Source organism: Xenopus tropicalis, chromosome 1 (genome assembly GCF_000004195.4).
Source record: "Xenopus tropicalis strain Nigerian chromosome 1, UCB_Xtro_10.0, whole genome shotgun sequence".
Classification (NCBI taxonomy): domain Eukaryota; kingdom Metazoa; phylum Chordata; class Amphibia; order Anura; family Pipidae; genus Xenopus; species Xenopus tropicalis.
This window is the reverse complement of record NC_030677.2, coordinates 101,653,628-101,672,461: the sequence shown is the minus strand read 5'-3', so window position 1 is coordinate 101,672,461 and position 18,834 is coordinate 101,653,628. Positions and strand designations below refer to the sequence as shown.

Here is an 18,834-nt window from a genome sequence, read left to right as displayed (position 1 = left end):
CAGTGTTGAATAGCATTTTAGAAATCAGCAATTTTTTGCAATTCTCCCAAACCAGCTTTTACTATCTCTGCTTAGAAGCACAGGTGGATCTGTCAGATAAAAATAAGGGGCATATTTATTATAGTGTGTAAGCCAACATCACCAGTGACGTTGCCCATAGAAACCAGTTAGAAGTTAGATTTGAATGGTCACCTACAAGATAGAAATAAAAGCAAAGATCTGATTGGTTGCTTTGAGTAACATCACTGATGATGTTGCTTACACACTATAATAAATATGCCCCTAAAGCTACACAATGATTCACCTGTGCAACTGTCAAATATGCTGCAAGACATTGCCTAGCACCTTCTGCTTTTCCTATAGACTTTCCACTCATTGCTCAACTCCTAAAAGCTAAACTAAAATCACCCAACAGCATTTTATTTTGTTTATTTAAGTGACCCATTTCAAGCACACTTCATTCAGTTATTTATCACCAGTTTATATAAATATAATCCCTTGTTTAAATTCTTCCAATTGCTTTATGAAGCGGCAGTAAATAGATTGCAAACTTGCCTGTCCTCCTGCTATTGCTTTTGGTAAGGCTAAGTTGTTGCACGTTGCTTCAGACAGCCAACGCAGATGAAAAGATTTTTAAATACACACAGACAGTTACATTCCTCCCATTGCTCCATATAACCCTGTTTTATTGCCCTATCTAATCCTTCCCTATAACATCTCCTATTTCTCTATTCAAGTGCTTGCTACAATTGATCGTCTTGCATCATACAGTCGTTCCTGCTGTCAATGAAACACCTTGATATGTCGATCCTAGAAATATTATGTCATTTTCCTTAAACTAAACTGCTGAGTTTATTATCCAGGAAATGTGCAGATCCACTTCATTAAAATTATTGCCTTTCATTTCCAACTCCCAGGCGTAAAATGAAATCAGGTTGTAAAGTAATGTGGTACAAAAATGACTGAGGGATTTCTTGTTTTCGTGTGAAGCATTTAACACTTACATTGTATTTTTTTAGTGTGAAGGGAGGCTGCTACATATGTGAAAAGTTTCTATAGGTAATGCCTCGCAGGCGTTTCTGGCTGAAAAGGAGTTAAGAGTCTGTTCGCCAGTGAAATGGGTATGAGCTGTTGATCAAAGGAATACTGCTTCCTGCAATGCAGGAGAACATTCCCAAAGCCTTTAAATTAAAACCACCAGGTAGGGCCCAAATAGCAGTAAGAAGAACATTGCTCATGAAACAGTTTGGTAGGATAATTCACAAACATTACTATAGTTTGTGATGATGGAAAAAACAAGAAACAAATTATACTTTATGCCACTGTCACAAAAAAATACACTTCATACATCTTCCTTCATTCCATACAACTTCTATTCCTATACAAACAGTTGCACCTGTCTGCGCTTATATTTATTTTACCATAGAAGAAGTGATCTGAGCAATATATACCCTCTTACATTGGGAAATCATTGGCTGTTTGCGCTCCAGACCCCGAGGGAATCTTCTTTGCCCATTCCAATTTGAGCGTATGACCGACCGTGAGGAGGAGGAGGCCGAATTGAACATCCATCTCCTGTAGTAGACTTCTGCATAGACCAAAAGGGACAACACAGCACAGAGGAGAATCAAAACAGTAGCTGTCCTCTTCCATACCTTCATCTTAAGGACAATCAAGGCATTGAGACTCTGTAAAAGATGCATAAATAGATAATTTTAAGCGCCTGCAACACTTTTATGTAAACATAATATTGGCACTTACAGAAATCAGTATACAAAAGAAGGAACTAAGGAAGTAGGATCCTGCTTGGTCTATATGCAATATCGCTATAAGAGGAACAGTTCAGTGTAAAAATGTAACTGGGTAAAATGGATAGACTGAGCAAAATTAAAAATATTTCAAATATAGTTAGTTAGGCAAAAATGTACTATATAAAGGCTGGAGTGGGCAGGTGTCTAACATTATAGCTAGAACTTTACTTCCTGCTTTCAAGTCTCTAACCACTTAGTTAGTCAGTGACTTTAGGGGGGGGGCACATGGGACATAAATGTTCAGTTAGTTTGAGCAAGCAGGTCCAAGTCAAAAGCAAACTAACTAAAAAGTTATGTATCATGTGCCCCCCACTCAAGTCACCGATTGGTTACTGACTGCTAACAGCTTAGAGAGCTGTAAAGCAGGAAGTAGTGTTCTGGCTGTTATGTTAGACATCTGCCTACTCCAGCCCTTATACAGTACATTACATTTTTGCCTAAATAACTATACTGAAAACATTTTTTATTTTGTGCAGTCTATCTATTTTACCCAGTTTCATTTTTACACTAAACTGTTCCTTTAAGGCTGATAAATCAGACCCACCCATGCACTTATCTTTTTAAAAGTGTGCACAAAAGATATATTTTACATATATGGATGATATGAAAGTAGGAGAACCATTGTTTCTACAGCTAAATATTATCTAAAATGCTTGGGACCTGGGGTTTTCCAGATAAGGGATCTTTCCGTAACTTTGATCGCTATACCTTAAGTCTGCTAAAATAATTAAAACATTAAATAAACCCAATAGGATTGTTTTGCCTGTAATAAGGATGCATTATATCTTAGTCAGGATCAAGTAAAAGGTACATTAGAGTGAATTATAGGCAGACAGGAGATGTTCTTTTTTTCAATCAGCGCACCAGAGGCCACCCCTTTAGATTAGAGGAACAAAACTTCCATTTGAAGCAGCGTAGGTGGTTTTTCACAGTGAGGGCAGTGAGGTTGGGGAAAGCCCTTCCTAGTTGTGATGGCACTAGGAAGGGCATTCTAGTTTTGAACAGAGAACCAAGAACTGTATTCAACCCAGTTTTCATAACTGGAGGTTTCGGCATTTATTCCTGTTTCTTAGCAATATAGGTGTCAAACAAGCACGCTATTGTGGCATTTTGCACTCTTTGGACATTACCTATTGCTTACTTAGCTGGTTGAATCCAAAGAGTGCTCTATTTCTGATTTGAGGAACTCTAGGCAAGCTAATTGCAGGGTCATAGGTAGTTTGCAAATGGAACAGGTATTGTCAGGGCTCCTATCTTTGGGGCCCCCGCACAAGTTATTTATTTGGGACTCCCCCATGAACATAAGCATGCAGTACCAAAATTTTGGACATGCCCCCTGTGTGTGCATTATAAACAGCTGATGTTAATCCCAAAGGGACCCTATAACTAGTCAGTAGTAGTTCCTAAGAATAGTAAGAATAATAAATGTTCTAATAAGTCAGTGTTTTAATTAGGGGTCAGTGGAGTTTATTTTTAAGTTATGTAAGTTGTTTAAAAGTAACATTAAATTGCATAAGCACAGGGGCCCCATTGATATTGCTGTGGGGCCCAATAACTAGTGATTCCCCTGCTGGAAAGTTCAGGTGAAAGTTGCTGATATAATTCAGAAAATAGATCCCAATATAAACAGCTGATGTTACTCTATAATAAGCAGTTCATATAAACAGTTACAATCAATAATTCATGTGGTATTAAGTAAGTCAGTGCATTGAGGGCAGTGGAATTTACCTTAAAGGAGAACTATACCCCCAGGTGTAAAAAGCACCCTTAACTATCATTGCCTAGACCCCCCTCACCTCTCCCTTATCGCATAGTTTTCAAGTTTAAACTCTGTCCCTATTGCTAATCGTTAGCTAAAAATGCACAGCTGCGTACCTGGGTGACATCTTCTTACCGACTGAAGACACTTTGGGTCTCTCCGCCGATACGAACCTGCTTGCGCATGTGCAGTTGAAGGTAGCAGGAAATCAGCTCCAACTGCGCATGCACTAGAAGGGTCTGTGTTGGCGGTGAGGCTCGAAGAGTCATCAGTCAGTAAGAAGATGTTGGGTAGGTATGCTGCTGCGCTACTCTGCATTTTTACCTAGTGTTTAAACTTAAAAACTATGCGATAATGTAGAGGTAAGGGGGGGTCTAGGCAGTGATAGTTAAGGGTGCTTTTTGTGCCTGGAGGGATAGTTCTCCTTACCTCTAGTTTTTAATTCATTGGTGGTCAGTGGAGTTTGCCCCTGTCTGCGCCTGTCAAGCTCTCTGCATTGTCTTGAGCTTGATATGCAAGTTACATAAGTTTCTAGGTAAGTTAAGTAGTTTTCTTGGCAGTTTTTGTGACACTTACATAAATTGTGTATGCTTGGGTGTAACTTTGCAAAATTGCAAAACTGTTGCTACTTGATGGGCCCCTTTATGAAAGAAGAATTCATGGGGCCCGGAAAAACTGTAACTATTTGTTGCCTCTGAGCACTCCTGTTTAACAGACTTAATTCAGCCACTTATGGTGGCCCAGCACAACTGTGCCCCCCCCCTATGGCAGCCCTGGGTATTGTTCTTAGTGAAAGTTTAGGGGTTGAGTATTTTTCATAATTTCTTACTATGTTGCTATTATTTTATTATAAAAGATGTGAGGTGTAATCACAAGCTTTCAGAACATTTTAGTTCCTTTTTTCAAGCTGATGTTCTAAAAGCTTGCTAGTTGTTAATTTTTATTTCAAAAGGTTTGCCTTGTAATATTTTGACTGGCTAGCACAGTACAATTTTTACTGCCGGTATAACATCCTGATTACAAGAAAACCCAATAGGATTGTTCTGCCACCAACATGAATTTTACAGTACTAGGAAGGGTTTCATTGTAAATTGCCTTCGCGTAATTTGGAGCTTTCTGGGTAATGGGTTTCCGGATATGGTATCCCATACCTGAACTTTGGTTGACAAAATAAAAAACAGCTGATTTTAAGGGATTATATAATTGGCCATTACCCCTCTTTTTACATATGTTTATGCACACGTAATACTGTATATTTTTCTGCTGGAATTACAGATGTTTAAACTAATATAGTTGGATTTCTGTTGCTTTGCTAACCTTCTTTTCTCCCCAGTTCCAGTTCAGAATGTTGTACCTTTCGATAATTACAACCGTGATGCAATGCAGGGCTTCAGGGCCTTCCAGGTGCGTGTCTTTCATCTGCCATGTTTGGAGCTGCCTAGAGCTCGTTGTGTAACCAGGATCATTTGCACAATGATGTTTGGCTTAATAATTTGTATTTGACCTAACTGAATCCAGATCTTTGTTTTTGTATTTAACTACAGCAGAAATTGAAGACAACAGTTTGTTTCTTCTCAGAGAAGCCAGAAATTTAAATATGTTTATTTTTCAGGGTTTTACATTGTTTCAGTAGTTGGCTGAGGTTTTGGGGAAAGATTTGGATTTCAGCAGAATTTACAAACCATGAATTTGATGCATTTGATAACACTGTCAGCTTTTCAATAGATAAGCAAATCTTTACGGATCCCTCAGGGTTATTGTAACTCTTGCTCTACTTGGTTGCTGGGTAAAAACCTACATTTTTGCTTCTGGGCCTTAAGAGTATCTGTGTAGCATGGGACCAAAACAGTGCTACTCTCCAGCTTAAAACAATTCATTTTATCTTGGGATTTGCTTCTGCTACAGAACATTTTGCTCAATCCATGACCCATTGAGTTGTTCCCCCCTTTAATCTGCCCTTCCCCAGTAGACCATGCTTCTGAATTGTACAAAACTGCCCCCTGGTAAATATTTTCCAACAAAAAGAATTCTCTCTTTCCTTTGGTCAAATGGTTAACTCAGTGGCTTAAAACCTTGAGAAACAAAAGGTTTATTTAGTCAACTTTTTTTTTCTCCCTGTGACCTTCCTCAAGGGACATTTGTCTTGAAAAGGTCCCAGGGAGGAAGGAAACATTGACTAATAATATACATCTTTATATATATTTGGTAAGAGAGAGATGTGTGCATTCACCTACTGAGTTATCTTTTTTAAACTAGAAAAAATACTCAAAGGAAGATCTGCAGCCTTCTCATCTTTTTAACCACAGTGCATTTTTAATGTTTGACTTCAGTTTGTTTGCCTTCAAGTGCAATACTTGTCTCAGTAAAGGTGGCCATACACATTACAATTATGATCTTTCCCATTAACCAGGGGCGGGCCAAGGGCACCTGGTCAGACACCTTGCCCCTGCCACATAATGACAAGGAAGCGCAGACTAGGGGTTGGCAGTAGAGTTATTTGCCCAGCGCCCCCCATCATTGCGCCCTAGGCAGGTGCCTCTTCTGCCTTCCCTAGTTCTGGCCCTGGTATTAAAGTTTTGCGTCCAGTCTGGTCAACGAGGCACCCGATATCTAAGGTTTTTGTCGATAACGTTTGCCGCTTCTTCCCCCATACACACACCAAATATTGTATGAAACCGTGTTTCATAAGATAATATCTGTGCATATATGGACACCTTAAGTGATGCATTCCTATTGATATCTGTAATTTGCTGTATCATTTTACTGTGAGAAATTTTTCTCTTTTTTACTAAAACATGGCACTATGATAACTATGAACCTTGTGGAGGAAAGTAAATATGGTTTTATAGTTACAGCTAATGTTGATGTACTATAAAAAGCAGTGGCACAAGTAGTAGAAGAGGCAGAACACTCAGTATGAGTTAAATTTTGTGCTTGTGCTGAACGTACTTTCTGCCTATTGTTTTAATTACAAAAAATCCATGGTTTCTGTTATTTCTTAAATTAAACAGGACATGCAGAGATGGTAAAGCTACTCCATGTTTGGTTATTGCAAGGTAGATTATATTACCAGTCCACTGATAATTCCCCTGTATTATGGTATTATGGTCTCCTGCTTTTCTGTAAGCTAAAGCAACAAATGGTGAAAGGTGTGGGCACTATGTGTACAGAGCTCAATATCTTTAGTTAAAGTATCTCAGCTAATAAAAGGTATAGAAGTGGTAATTTACTGTTGGCAGGGTGTAAAGTTCAAAAAAGAGATGCAAACAACCATGTTTTCTGCATTTTGCACCCTTCCTCACTGTCAGTGGCCACTGGTCTAGCGCAGAAGGCAGTGTCAGACTTGCCCACCAGGATACCAGGAAAACTCCCGGTGGGCCCAGGTGTCAGTGGGCCCTTTTGCTTCTATTTAGCCTATTTCATGGTCATTCCCTATTTCTGTATGGGAACAAGGAAGCTTGATAGATGGAAGAATAGAATATAGTATGTAGTAGAAAAGAGACTAGGATAATAAAGAGTTTGAGAGAGGAGAGGAGGAATTAAAGTTTGGAGAGTGGGCCCATGGTGAAGGGTTTTCTGGTGGGCCCCTGCCATCTCAGTCCGACACTGGCAGAAGGATCTGCATTTTTCTGAATACAGTGCTTCCTGTGTTTGGTAGCACAATGAGTGTACCATACTCATTCCTTAATTTACATGTCATTTAGAACCTGCTATGCTCTGTACCTAAAACTAAATTTTTAATCCAGCTACAGATTGCAGCATGGATGCAAGTTGAATGAGCACCAAGGGATGCGATCTTGTGCCCCTTAGTGATCTAGCACTTGGAACCTAGGTTATGCTAATTGATCCCTTATAAGCGTGAAAGCAAAATAATTCCCCATTACTGCTTTATAATAAAAATATATTTTTTTAAATAAAAAATAGGCAGAATGTATTTTTAGCATTTGTTCTATTTATTTTGCTCATGTTGAGAAAAAATATACATTACATATCATAGTGCCACTGAACCTGTCAATCAGCAGGTTCATGGGAAGGCTGGCTACAGGGGCATTTCAGCATGCAGGCGGCCTAGTTGATGCCCTTGCCCCCCGTGATTAGTTTTTTCTGACGAAGTAGGCTGGGGGGGCAGTAGTGCTATCTGCACTAGAAGAGCAAAAATTGGATTTAAAAATCTGAATTTCTGCCTTTTAAAGTTACCAGGAGGTACCTGAGGCAAGTTTCTCAGCTTTCTCAGAGGGGAGTTTGGCTAAACTCAAACAGCACCTTTTAGTATGAGGGGTATTTAACAGTTAATAATTTAAAAGGGAATTCAAAAATACAAAAAAGATAAGGTTTTCATCTCATTATTCTGCATCAAATCTAACAAACACTTGCAGGAATATTTCTTCTTATTGTTGGTCAATAGAAGAGAAAGGTATTAGGAGAGGGATCCCCAACCTTTCTTACTCGTGAGCCACAGTCAAATGTAAAAAGACTTGGGGAGCAACACAAGCACCATAAAAGTTCATGGAGGTGCCAAATAAGGGCTGTGATTGGCTATGAGAGGCCTCTATGCACACTATCAGCTTACAGGGGGCTTTAATTGGTAGGAAATTTTGTATTTATTCAACCAAAACTTGCCCCCAAGTCAGGAATTCAAAAATAACTACCTCGTTTGGGGGCACTGAGAGCAACATCCAAGGGGTTGGGGAGCAACATGTTGCCCCCAAGCTACTGGTTGGGGATCACTGTATTAGGACATTGCTGGGAACCTTACTCTTATGCCTTTGTGGTATGCTGTCCTTATTACCTGTCTAATGGATGAAAAGTGATTTTGCAGGAAGCCTATAACCTGCTTATGCCCTGAAGTGTTTGTGGGAATAAAGGAAATAAATACTACAAAAAAGTGTGTACATATAATCCAGGCTTTTACATACAAAATATTAGGACATTTATATGGGGATATAATAAAAGCAAGTAACAATAAGACTACATACACAATGCAACATTTCTTTCCATTTGCATTCAAAAAATGCCACCTTCAAACAGTTCTTAAAAATGTGCACTTAGAATATACAGTTTAATAACTGTCCAATGAAGACTATCACATTGCAATGTTTTTTGGGGGGATGATGTGGGATGAACAGTTTAACAAATTCTATTACATTTCCCTATATAATGTTGCATTTTGTATACAATTTGCACCTCAGTTTCTTAATACGTTTGAAAACATTATGTATGTGACTAATACAAAGAGAGCTTTTGTGCATCAGAGATGGACTAAAATGACACTTTCATGTTCAGCAGTGGGACTTATAACTGCACTGTCCTTTTATGACTTAAAGAGAAAGTAAAATATAGCTGCACATGGTTGATGAACTTGCTGCAGTGTTTTTCAGACGTCCTATTATTCCACAGCCCCCCTTCCCCCCCAACAGTTAGTTCTTACCAGACAAAGCGAGGATTTGATGTAAGGAAAGTCATTAAAGAAGAGTCCAGTCAGAAATAATTGTACATGGGCTAAAGGAGGGTGGGCAGCAAGGAATACTACTTTAGGCACTGTACGCAGTATTTTAAAGGATCACAACTAAGCTGGCTTTTATAAAAGGGAAAATTCTAGAGACAGATAAAGGCAAGATACTTATCCACTTTTTATAGTTGTGCAGTAAAAGTAAAAGTCTGTGACAATTTCTGTGGACATTTTACTTTTTAAAACTTACAACTAGTTAGCACTAAAAAACAAAAATATAAGGACTGTAGCATGACATGATGAAATAGTAAAAGAAAAAAAGAACCAAACATTTTCAATAAGTGGAAATACCAGTGCGCAGAAAGGAAGGGAGAGGAGGACAACAACCTGGGCAATGTGTTTGCTAAAATAAAACAGGTGCTGACAGAGAAGTATAACGGGGACACATTATTTATGAGTGTAGATGTGAAACAGAATAACCTCTTTGAAAAGACACTAGTCTAAAAACAGAGATTGTTCTAATATTACAGCCAACTGAGATGTTGACTCGTGATAACCACCAATCTTCAGAGCCCCCTTGCTGTCTATTTACAACGTACAGATTCCTTTCCAATATCATTCCAGCAGCACTAAAAGGTTTCTGGGACTTCATCCATCCATTTCTTTTCCCTCCCCCTGCCATGAGAATGTGCTATGTGCACCTCGTAGTTGGCATAGTTCCTGAGGATTCAGGGATGTTTCTAGGGAATTAGACTGAGGATGAGCTATGTGTGACAAGACTGAAGAGGAAAAGGAAGTGAAAGAGAATAAGCAAGAGGAAAATGTAGATTTATGGGGCAGGAGACAAAGTAATATTTGATGATAGGTAAGTGCACAAAGTTATTCAAATCATGAATGGTAAGGAGTGAAAAAGAAGGAAAAGAAAGAAAATATAGGAAATGACAGGGATATGGAGAAATGGAATGCTATTAAACTGTAGAGAGAGATTAAAGAGAAAGGCTAAGGTTTTATAAGGGTGTAAAAGTGAAGACAGCAAGATGAAAATGGTGAAATATTTAAGGTGACAGTCCTACCATTACTAAACAAAATTAAGGAAATGCTTTAAAGGTTAAGGTAATGTGCAATGGAAAAGTATGGGTTTATATTATATAGAAATGATCAGCCTTGCATACATAAGTAGCGCAATATAAATAATAAAATAAATAATAAAACTATATATACATAAACACAGCTGAATTCTGCTTCTCACTCACTGTTTTATCAAATAAAAGGTATCAAAGGTACAGGAAAAATACTTTTTTGCCCATTTTTCACCCCTACTTTTAAACCATCACATAGCAAATCATTCCAATCATTTTGCCAGCCCTCAGGTGGCAAAGAGGTTTCATCAAAATGTTTGTAGAAAAGTAATTTATATATAATATCAGTGCTTTACAAATAGGATAAAGGATTTTAATATCAAAAGTAGAGTTGGCTTCTACAGTGTGTATGTCTATGGTAGAGTAGAATAGCTTATTCTAAAAACTATTGTACGCTCTCAAAAGTGTCACCCATGAATGTTTTAGGTACCGTATTACATATTTTAACTGTAGTAGAGTCTAATATTATAACTTATGTTTTTCTTTATAAGGGAGGAATGCTAAAGTGAAAAGAAGGAAGAGAGCAAAGTAAACAATGTCATGAACTGAGGAGTGATGAGGAGCAGCAGTCACTTAGGAAAGAAGTGCCAGGGACAATCAGACAGTAAAGTGATTCTTGGAAACAGTCTCTGAATCAGCTCTTAGCTGGTGGGTGGAAAGGGCCGTGGTTGTCAGCAGACATTTATGAGATCAAAAATAGGACAAAAGACTTCTGCTGAAGAAGAAAAGACAACAGTCACTGTCAGAAGAAGTGGCATTGGGGATACTGACAATAAAACAAAATACCTTTAACACCCAGCAGTGATTTCAGGTAACATCCCGTCACAAGTATAATTCCATTTTGCAAATAGTACCATCCCAGTTACAGAATGCCCTCAGCAGTGGATGTGAAGAGTCAGGGCTGTCCTTCTTAGTGAAGGGACAATATTCCATACAGCAGATTCACACGAGATACATGACAACAAACCCATTGATCCAATGAACTATTGTGACCTCTGATGACCACAAGGGATTAAATCTGGCTGCTGTCCATGGTGCTGAAATGCCCACAGGGCAAGACTGTAAAATGCTGACTTCCTTTTAACTGGTGCATTGCCAAAAAGGCAACAAGGAGTGCGTGTGTCTTAATAGATACAAAGTACCGCCGCTTTTCTCTGCATGCCCTATGATTTATTGCCATTATATATCACACAAACATATGGCTCGTAGGTGAAATTATATTGCTGCCCTTTACTTTTTAACACACTATAAAGTAGACCATGCACCTAGGCACAAAATAGAGATGGATTTTTTTGTATGGCACTTTTTCAGAATTGCTTTTCCGTACTGAGTAATATGAAAGTTGATATTGGAGTGAAGAAAGCAAGTGATTTAAAAAAACAGCAAGTGAAATGTAAAAAGGGTGAAAATAAGAATGTAGAGGTAAGAGGTTAACAGTACACATGGAAGGCAGTGAATAAAAGAGAAATGTAATTAGAAGTGGTGAAAGAAGTACATAAAACTAACAGCCCAGCCATTAAATAATAACTGTCTGAGAAAGCTAAAGCTGACCTTATATATCGGCCAGAGCACTTCCCTTAACGCACGCAGAGTCAGCTTAGACTTTTTAAAGACCTTAAAGGGGACCTGTCACATTAAGAAATAATTCTAAATTTTTTTCTATTGTGTTTGTCAAGCAAAATAAACTTTACTTACACTGTATAAATTATTTTAATCTTAGTTTCTTCAGCCTTGGAATTCTCAATTGCAGCAAGCAGGCCAACACCATTTTGTGGACACTGTTAGCAAAGCAGGCATTGCATCCTGCCAAAATCTTGTTTCTGTGCCAGTATGGGGGGACCTAATGCCCATGTCTATGCACTGGTTACATAAATACATGGTGAGGAGGGAGAGGGAATGTGAGGAGGGCTGCAACATCTAAGAAGTTTTGAATTGAAAGTGAAAGTAACTCTCTGCCCCACCTCCATGCCCAAGGCATAGAGGAGAGGCAGGCAATATATGAATGACAGCTGCGATTTTTAAAGGCTTTTATAATAGGTATGGATGTGGTAATAAAAAAATTATTTTGGGTTTCTTGTTTCATTTGAAAAGGGCTTTTATTATAAAGCATTTTATGTCTGGGTGACAGGTCCACTTTAAAGGAATGAACAAGCATGACAGTAGCCTAATCAATATGGTTAATTGATAAATGTTAATTGCAATTGAATATTATAATAGTAATTAGTATAAGTAAGTATAATTATAAGTATAATTATAATAGTAATAGCTTATTACTATTACATGAGTTTCAGAGTATATATATGTATATTTTTAATATGTATACTGTCAATAAAACAAATCAGTTTGAGGGGTGCTTGTTGACATGCATTCCACAAGTCTGTTTTATTTCATCTGTTCTTTACTGCTAGACCCCCTACCACTTTAACATCCCTATCCTAACAGTCCTATCCCAGGTGCCACTCAAAACAAACTGCATTTACTTGGTACATGTGCACTATGCTTTACAATGGCTTAGAAAATCGAAAATTATGTTATGGTGGAACAATCTTTAAACATTTTTGTTGGTTAGCAGAGCTAAAAGTTTGTTTTTTTCCAGATATTTGGATATAGTGCTCATAGTGGGAGGTGTAGTTTGTAACACCAAATGGGTTTATATGTTAGTTTGTGGAATATGATATCTCGATGTAGGCATACAAAGTGATGACTTAGCGTCAGTAATGTAATGCAACTTTTTGTTTAATGGAATTCGTAGACAACCTGTTACCAGGCAAAAAGCCTGATATTGAGAGTCTAGCTAAGGATGGCAGAGAATTGGTGGTGGTGAGAATTACTTTAATCAGGCTATTTAAAAGAGCTTGCAGACATACCCCATAATCATCCAGATACAATTCCTTGTATCATTCTTCTCAGTGTTCAATCCCATACTTATCTGAGTTGTATGTTCCTATTCAGTGTTTTGACTATATTTACCCTTTTACCCTGATTGTGATCTTGATACCTAAGCATGAATACAACTAGAACTGGAATACAGAGATTTCAGACTTGAAAACAAAGTCTATGGGGTTTTTAATAGAATATTTTATTTATGTTGCCCTCATAACTCAGAACCAGTTAAGACTATGGGGCTGATTTACTAACCCACGAATCCGACCCGAATTGGAAAAGTTCCGACTTGAAAACGAACATTTTGCGACTTTTTCGTATGTTTTGCGATTTTTTCGGATTCTTTACGAATTTTTCGTTACCAATACGATTTTTGCGTAAAAACGCGAGTTTTTCGTATCCATTACGAAAGTTGCGTAAAAAGTTGCGCATTTTTCGTAGCGTTAAAACTTACGCGAAAAGTTGCGCATTTTTCGTCACAACTCAGAACCAGTTAAGACTATGGGGCTGATTTACTAACCCACGAATCCGACCCGAATTGGAAAAGTTCCGACTTGAAAACGAACATTTTGCGACTTTTTCGTATGTTTTGCGATTTTTTCGGATTCCTTACGAATTTTTCGTTACCAATTCCTTACGAAAATTTCGTTACCAACATTTTGCGACTTTTTCGTATGTTTTGCGATTTTTTCGGATTCCTTACGAATTTTTCGTTACCAATACGATTTTTGCGTAAAAACGCGAGTTTTTCGTATCCATTACGAAAGTTGCGTAAAAAGTTGCGCATTTTTCGTAGCGTTAAAACTTACGCGAAAAATGCGCAACTTTTCGCGTAAGTTTTAACGCTACGAAAAATGCACAACTTTTTACGCAACTTTCGTAATGGATAGGAAAACTCGCGTTTTTACGCAAAAATCGTATTGGTAACGAAAAATTCGTAAAGAATCCGAAAAAATCGCAAAACATACGAAAAAATCGCAAAATACCGATCATTACGAAAAAAACGCAATCGGACTCCATTCGACCCGTTCGTGGGTAAGTAAATCAGCCCCTATGGAGCAGATTTATTCAAATTCTAACAAAATAAACTTATTTCCACAAATGTCTGACATTTAACAAAAAGTCTGAACTGAAAAAGTATGTGCAGGAAAAAGTTGCAGAAAAGTCCAGAACTCCAAATTTTTTGACTTGTCACACCAAAACCCCTACTTTTTCAAATTGTCGCACAAAAAAAACATGTAAAAAATCTCTAAACCTCTAAAGTTTTGCAGCAAAGAAGGATCCTCCAGGGAAGGGACATCTGCAATTGACTTCTACATGATCTTGGTAAGATTTAGCTGGCAAATTGTTGGATTCAGATTTTGTCGCATAGTAAATCTTAAAAAAATTGAGCATCAGTAAATTGTCACCTAAGTATCTTTTTTTTTTAAAGAAGCCTGCTCTCTAGAAAATCACAAATGTCACAAACATCAACAACTGTCCTGTATATCTGTGTTCAGATTGAAGGTTGTTTGAAAATAAATAAATGAGACAAATTTTTTTTCAGTGTCAGTGAGTAATATATCAACATGTCTCTAACATGAGCTGCTAAGTATTAGGCTAGCCTAGGCACATCCAATCCAGACTCCAGTGCTGCCACTTTTAGCAATTGCCTCCAAAAGCCTGCACTGAGAGATACACAGACCGAAAATCCCTAGGCTAAGCTAGAGTAAATGCGCTGTAAACATTGCATGGAGGAAGTGCCAACACAGTAAAGCTTAGTTCTAATGCTTTTCCATTAATCTGTACAACCCTAGGCAATTCATGAGTATTTTCTGCACATTACAAATACATAGTGGTTTCATGCTTATTGCAAACAATCCTTGTTCAGAGGCATTCTTAACCCAGATGCTCAACACTTGGTAGACATTAACTATATTATAAGGCCAAAAATATCCGGGCACTTAAAATCCAGACTTTTAAAATTGCATGTCAGTTAGAACACTTTCTGCCAAGTTCCAGACTGTCTATGAAAGCAAAGTTACTACAAAAACTATTCATTGGTAGTAGAGGAGTGAGAAGAAGTATAATATCAAAAGCCAGCTGAAGTAGTGTTAAGGTCACAGAACCGGTAATCTAAAATCACCGCCTGGCCTCACTAATGCTCAGTCATTTTTCTCTTGTCTGGATTCCTCTGGACATAGTAAAACATTTTTCTTTCCTTCTCTTTTAAGTGCAACGAGGTATGAGATATATGAGGAAGGAGGTCCAAAGGTAGCACAACCAGCAACTGGCATGTGATGCTATACAAAAGAGTGTCTGGGGACCGTGGCATTACCCTGATCCTAACTTCTAACTTCAAAGATTCTAAGGTCAAGATAGCATTCTACTTTTCATAAATGTGCTAAACTCCAGGGTAGTAAATATGGACAAGAAGGAAACTGTAGAAATGTTAGGAAGACCAAAAATACGATTAGAAATAATAATGGAAGACACTGTCAGAAACAAAACAAGTTTAGAAACCAGGTATTCAAATATAATAGTACCCAGGAATTTAGCACTTTGCCATTTTGCCACCAAAAATACCAAAATTGCAATGGCATCATGGTTTGACACAACACAATGAGATTATAGAGTGGTCCTTGGCCCCTACTATGCCATGATGGACTGTAAAACTTGCTCCAATAGCAGAACAGCTTTCAGAAATATTGATGCAGTTGACCTGCACTTGCTTTGATTAGGGAGCAATTAGTAGGGATGGCGAGTATCTCAGGCAGAACACTGCTTAACCAGATATGGCAACATTAAAGATGCTTATGATGCAGAAGTCACAAAGAAATTAACCAAATTAATTAGCCAAGAATTATGCCTAATTTAAACCCAAAACCAAGAGAATCTTAAACCATAAATCTAGGCAGCCAAGCTCTACACCAGAAAAGGTAAGAGAAAATGTGTAAACCATGTAGGTAAGCCACAAATTAAGATTCCAGATCGCCTTTAGACTAGCAGAGAAACTTGTTGGCTTAGGCAATGGTACACTTTTTATCCACTGGCGTATTTGCCAGTGCAGAAGACCCGATCTGCTGCCCTCTTCCCCTTATATATTTGTTCCCTGACAGGCACGGGGTCAGGCTGTTAAAGGACATTGAGCAGGTTTAACTGTCAAAATGCGTTTCCATACAGAAATCCACACTGGGCCCATGACAAACCCTAGAGCAGGGATTGTCAACCTTTTATACCTGTGAGCCACATTTAAATGGAAAAAGTGTTGGGGAGCAACACAATCATGAAAAAGGTTCCTGCATGTGCCAATAACAGCTATAATTGACTACTTATGTGGACTGGCAGCCTACGGGAAGCTCTATTTGGCATTATACCTGTTTTTTATGCAACCAAATCTTGCCTCCTTACCAGAAATTCTAAAATAAGCTCCTACTTTGAGGCCACTGGGAGCAACATCCAAGGGGTTGGGGAGCAACATGTTGCTCTCGAGCCACTGGTTGGGGATCACTGCCCTAGAGCATAAGGACAAAAAAAAGTTTAAGTTAGGTGGCAGGCAGTAATATTTATATGGTGCAGTTATGTGACAGCTGTGATGCATTTGTGCAAATATGTGAAATAGTGAGGGAACACTTTTAGGCTATTCACAGATAAATATTGGCATGTAGTATGGGCTTGCAGTCATTGATAAATCACTTTGGCCCAATGGACAATTAATTTTACTGTTAATTCTGAACTGCATAAGTTTCCCATATTATCTAATTGTGGGCTCAAAGTATAAATGGTTTGATCAGGTAGATGTGTGCCAACATGTGTGTGGCTGTCCTGGCCAAATATCTGTTCATTTGGAAAATTCGATTGTACTGTTCATGACCAGCTTTAGAAGTTTAACAGTCCCTGTCAGTATCCTGGGGGCAGAGTATAAATGCAGAGGTGTAGTGTGTTTCTCATTATCACACATAGATAATTGTGACCAGAGCTTCTTTCTAAATAGTAAAAAAATAACTGTGAACTGCAACAGGCTACAGTGGGTTTCTTAAATGAGCGTGCAACACTTCAGTACTGTAATGGATCAGTAACTTTTTCATTACATCTCCCATGCCTTTCATGCAACCTATAGGAAGCCCATATAACTACCACTGTGGGTGGTTATTAGCTGTTCCTCATACTATACTGTCCCTCCTAAGGCCAGTTGCCTCACCTCATGGCAGGACATATCCTGGAGTTTATGACACAGCAGGGAGCTTTTCTTTTTTTCCATGGAACTTCTGGGCCTTTTTTGGAGCTCAGACTTCCCTTACTTGCTATATTCTCTGTCTCATACTCATCACCATCTTTTATAGTTATTATTACTGGCAACAGTTAGTGACATTCCACTCTCTTATAGTTGTCATCTCCCTTTCTCTTGACAGGAAAAATGTTAGCTTGTATAGTTTTATTTACATTTAGTAAGATCTTGTTTGTACTTATTTTTGTTATATTGCACTTACCATAAATTTTTAGTCCAACTTGTTTTAGAATGTGCATATATAGGTTTTGACTTTTTGTTTAAAAAGGGAAGCTTTTCTTATAACCATCCAAACGTTATGAGGGGCCATACATACCTAAGGGCACCTTTCTATTAGATCTGTTGCTGTGTGAGTGCATCCACAGATGACATTTTCAAATATCCAATAAGATCACAGCATGATAAGTCAATATGATCCTCTGACCTGTTTTACATGTCCAGGTGGACAAACTGACCAACAAAATCTTGGCATCTAAAGATCTGTTCAGAGTAGCATTAAATGAAGGCACCAAAATCAGTGTCATTTAGCACTATGGCAGCCTGCATAATATCACATAAGAAAACTTGGAGCAAATTTACAATAATTATTTTTGGAATTAAGATCCATTAACATACCAATGTTAATATATATCACTTTATTAGTAGATATAGTGACTTGCCAGTGACTAATGAGATATCAAAACTACTTCTGTGACTACATAAATATAGAACATACTTCTGATATAAAATATTAGGTGAAGGAATCTTAGAGTCTTAGAGTTTATTAAAATGTGAGATTAGAGTTTACCACTGAAAAATTCACCCACTTTCTGTTCATTGATGGATGGATTTCTCTGTGGTGAGCTTTAATCTCACATTTTAATAATATTGCTCCGTAGTATAGGTTCACTTACAAGGTTACCTTTCTTTTCTGATAATGTAAAAAGTTAATTTTTCTGTCACTTGCACAGCCTATTCTGTAATTTCTAATATTCTGCTTTTTATATTACTACGTCTACTTTGCTTGTGTTGTTCTCTGCAACATGTTTGTGGTGCTAAATAAGAAAATAAAAATGTATTTGCATGGAATAAATAAGTTGCATCTTATATCTGCACCCATTATGTTTTCACATACATTTCCAGTAAAACATGAAAGGCCTTATTTACTAATTCTAGTAGTAAGTGCAAAGTGTTAAAATGCATAAAGTTACTGTTTTCTTAACCACGACACAGCTTTTGTCCCAGAATTCCACCAAAATATATGTAAAAACATTTTCTCCACTGGTAAATAACAAGAAAATTGTGAGCCCTGAGTGTTTTTAGAAATGAATTGGAGTTGCCATACAGCTTACTCTGGTAAGTATATATTAAACTTTATCAGGAGACAATGCCACTCCTTGGCCAAATTGCTGCGAAAAGGGTTCCATTAGCATTGGAACTAATTCAATTTTATGGTAACTTGTGCTCTACCCATTGTCATATTCTCATAATCATTCCCACCAAAACCTTCTAACTATGTATGTCCAAAATAAACAAGGAATGTTAAA

The 18,834-nt window shown here is 37.8% G+C and overlaps 1 protein-coding gene across 1 annotated transcript in view; it reads right to left on the bottom strand.

Annotated features, from left to right (window-relative positions):
* Positions 1-18,834, bottom strand: part of nrtn (neurturin) — a 76,568-nt gene that overhangs the window by 3,983 nt on the left and 53,751 nt on the right. Inside the window, exon 2 of the mRNA XM_004911007.4 lies at positions 1,460-1,688. Coding sequence (XP_004911064.1) covers positions 1,460-1,661 — 202 coding nt within the window. The 5' untranslated portion in view covers positions 1,662-1,688. The remainder of the gene's footprint in view (positions 1-1,459; positions 1,689-18,834) is intronic.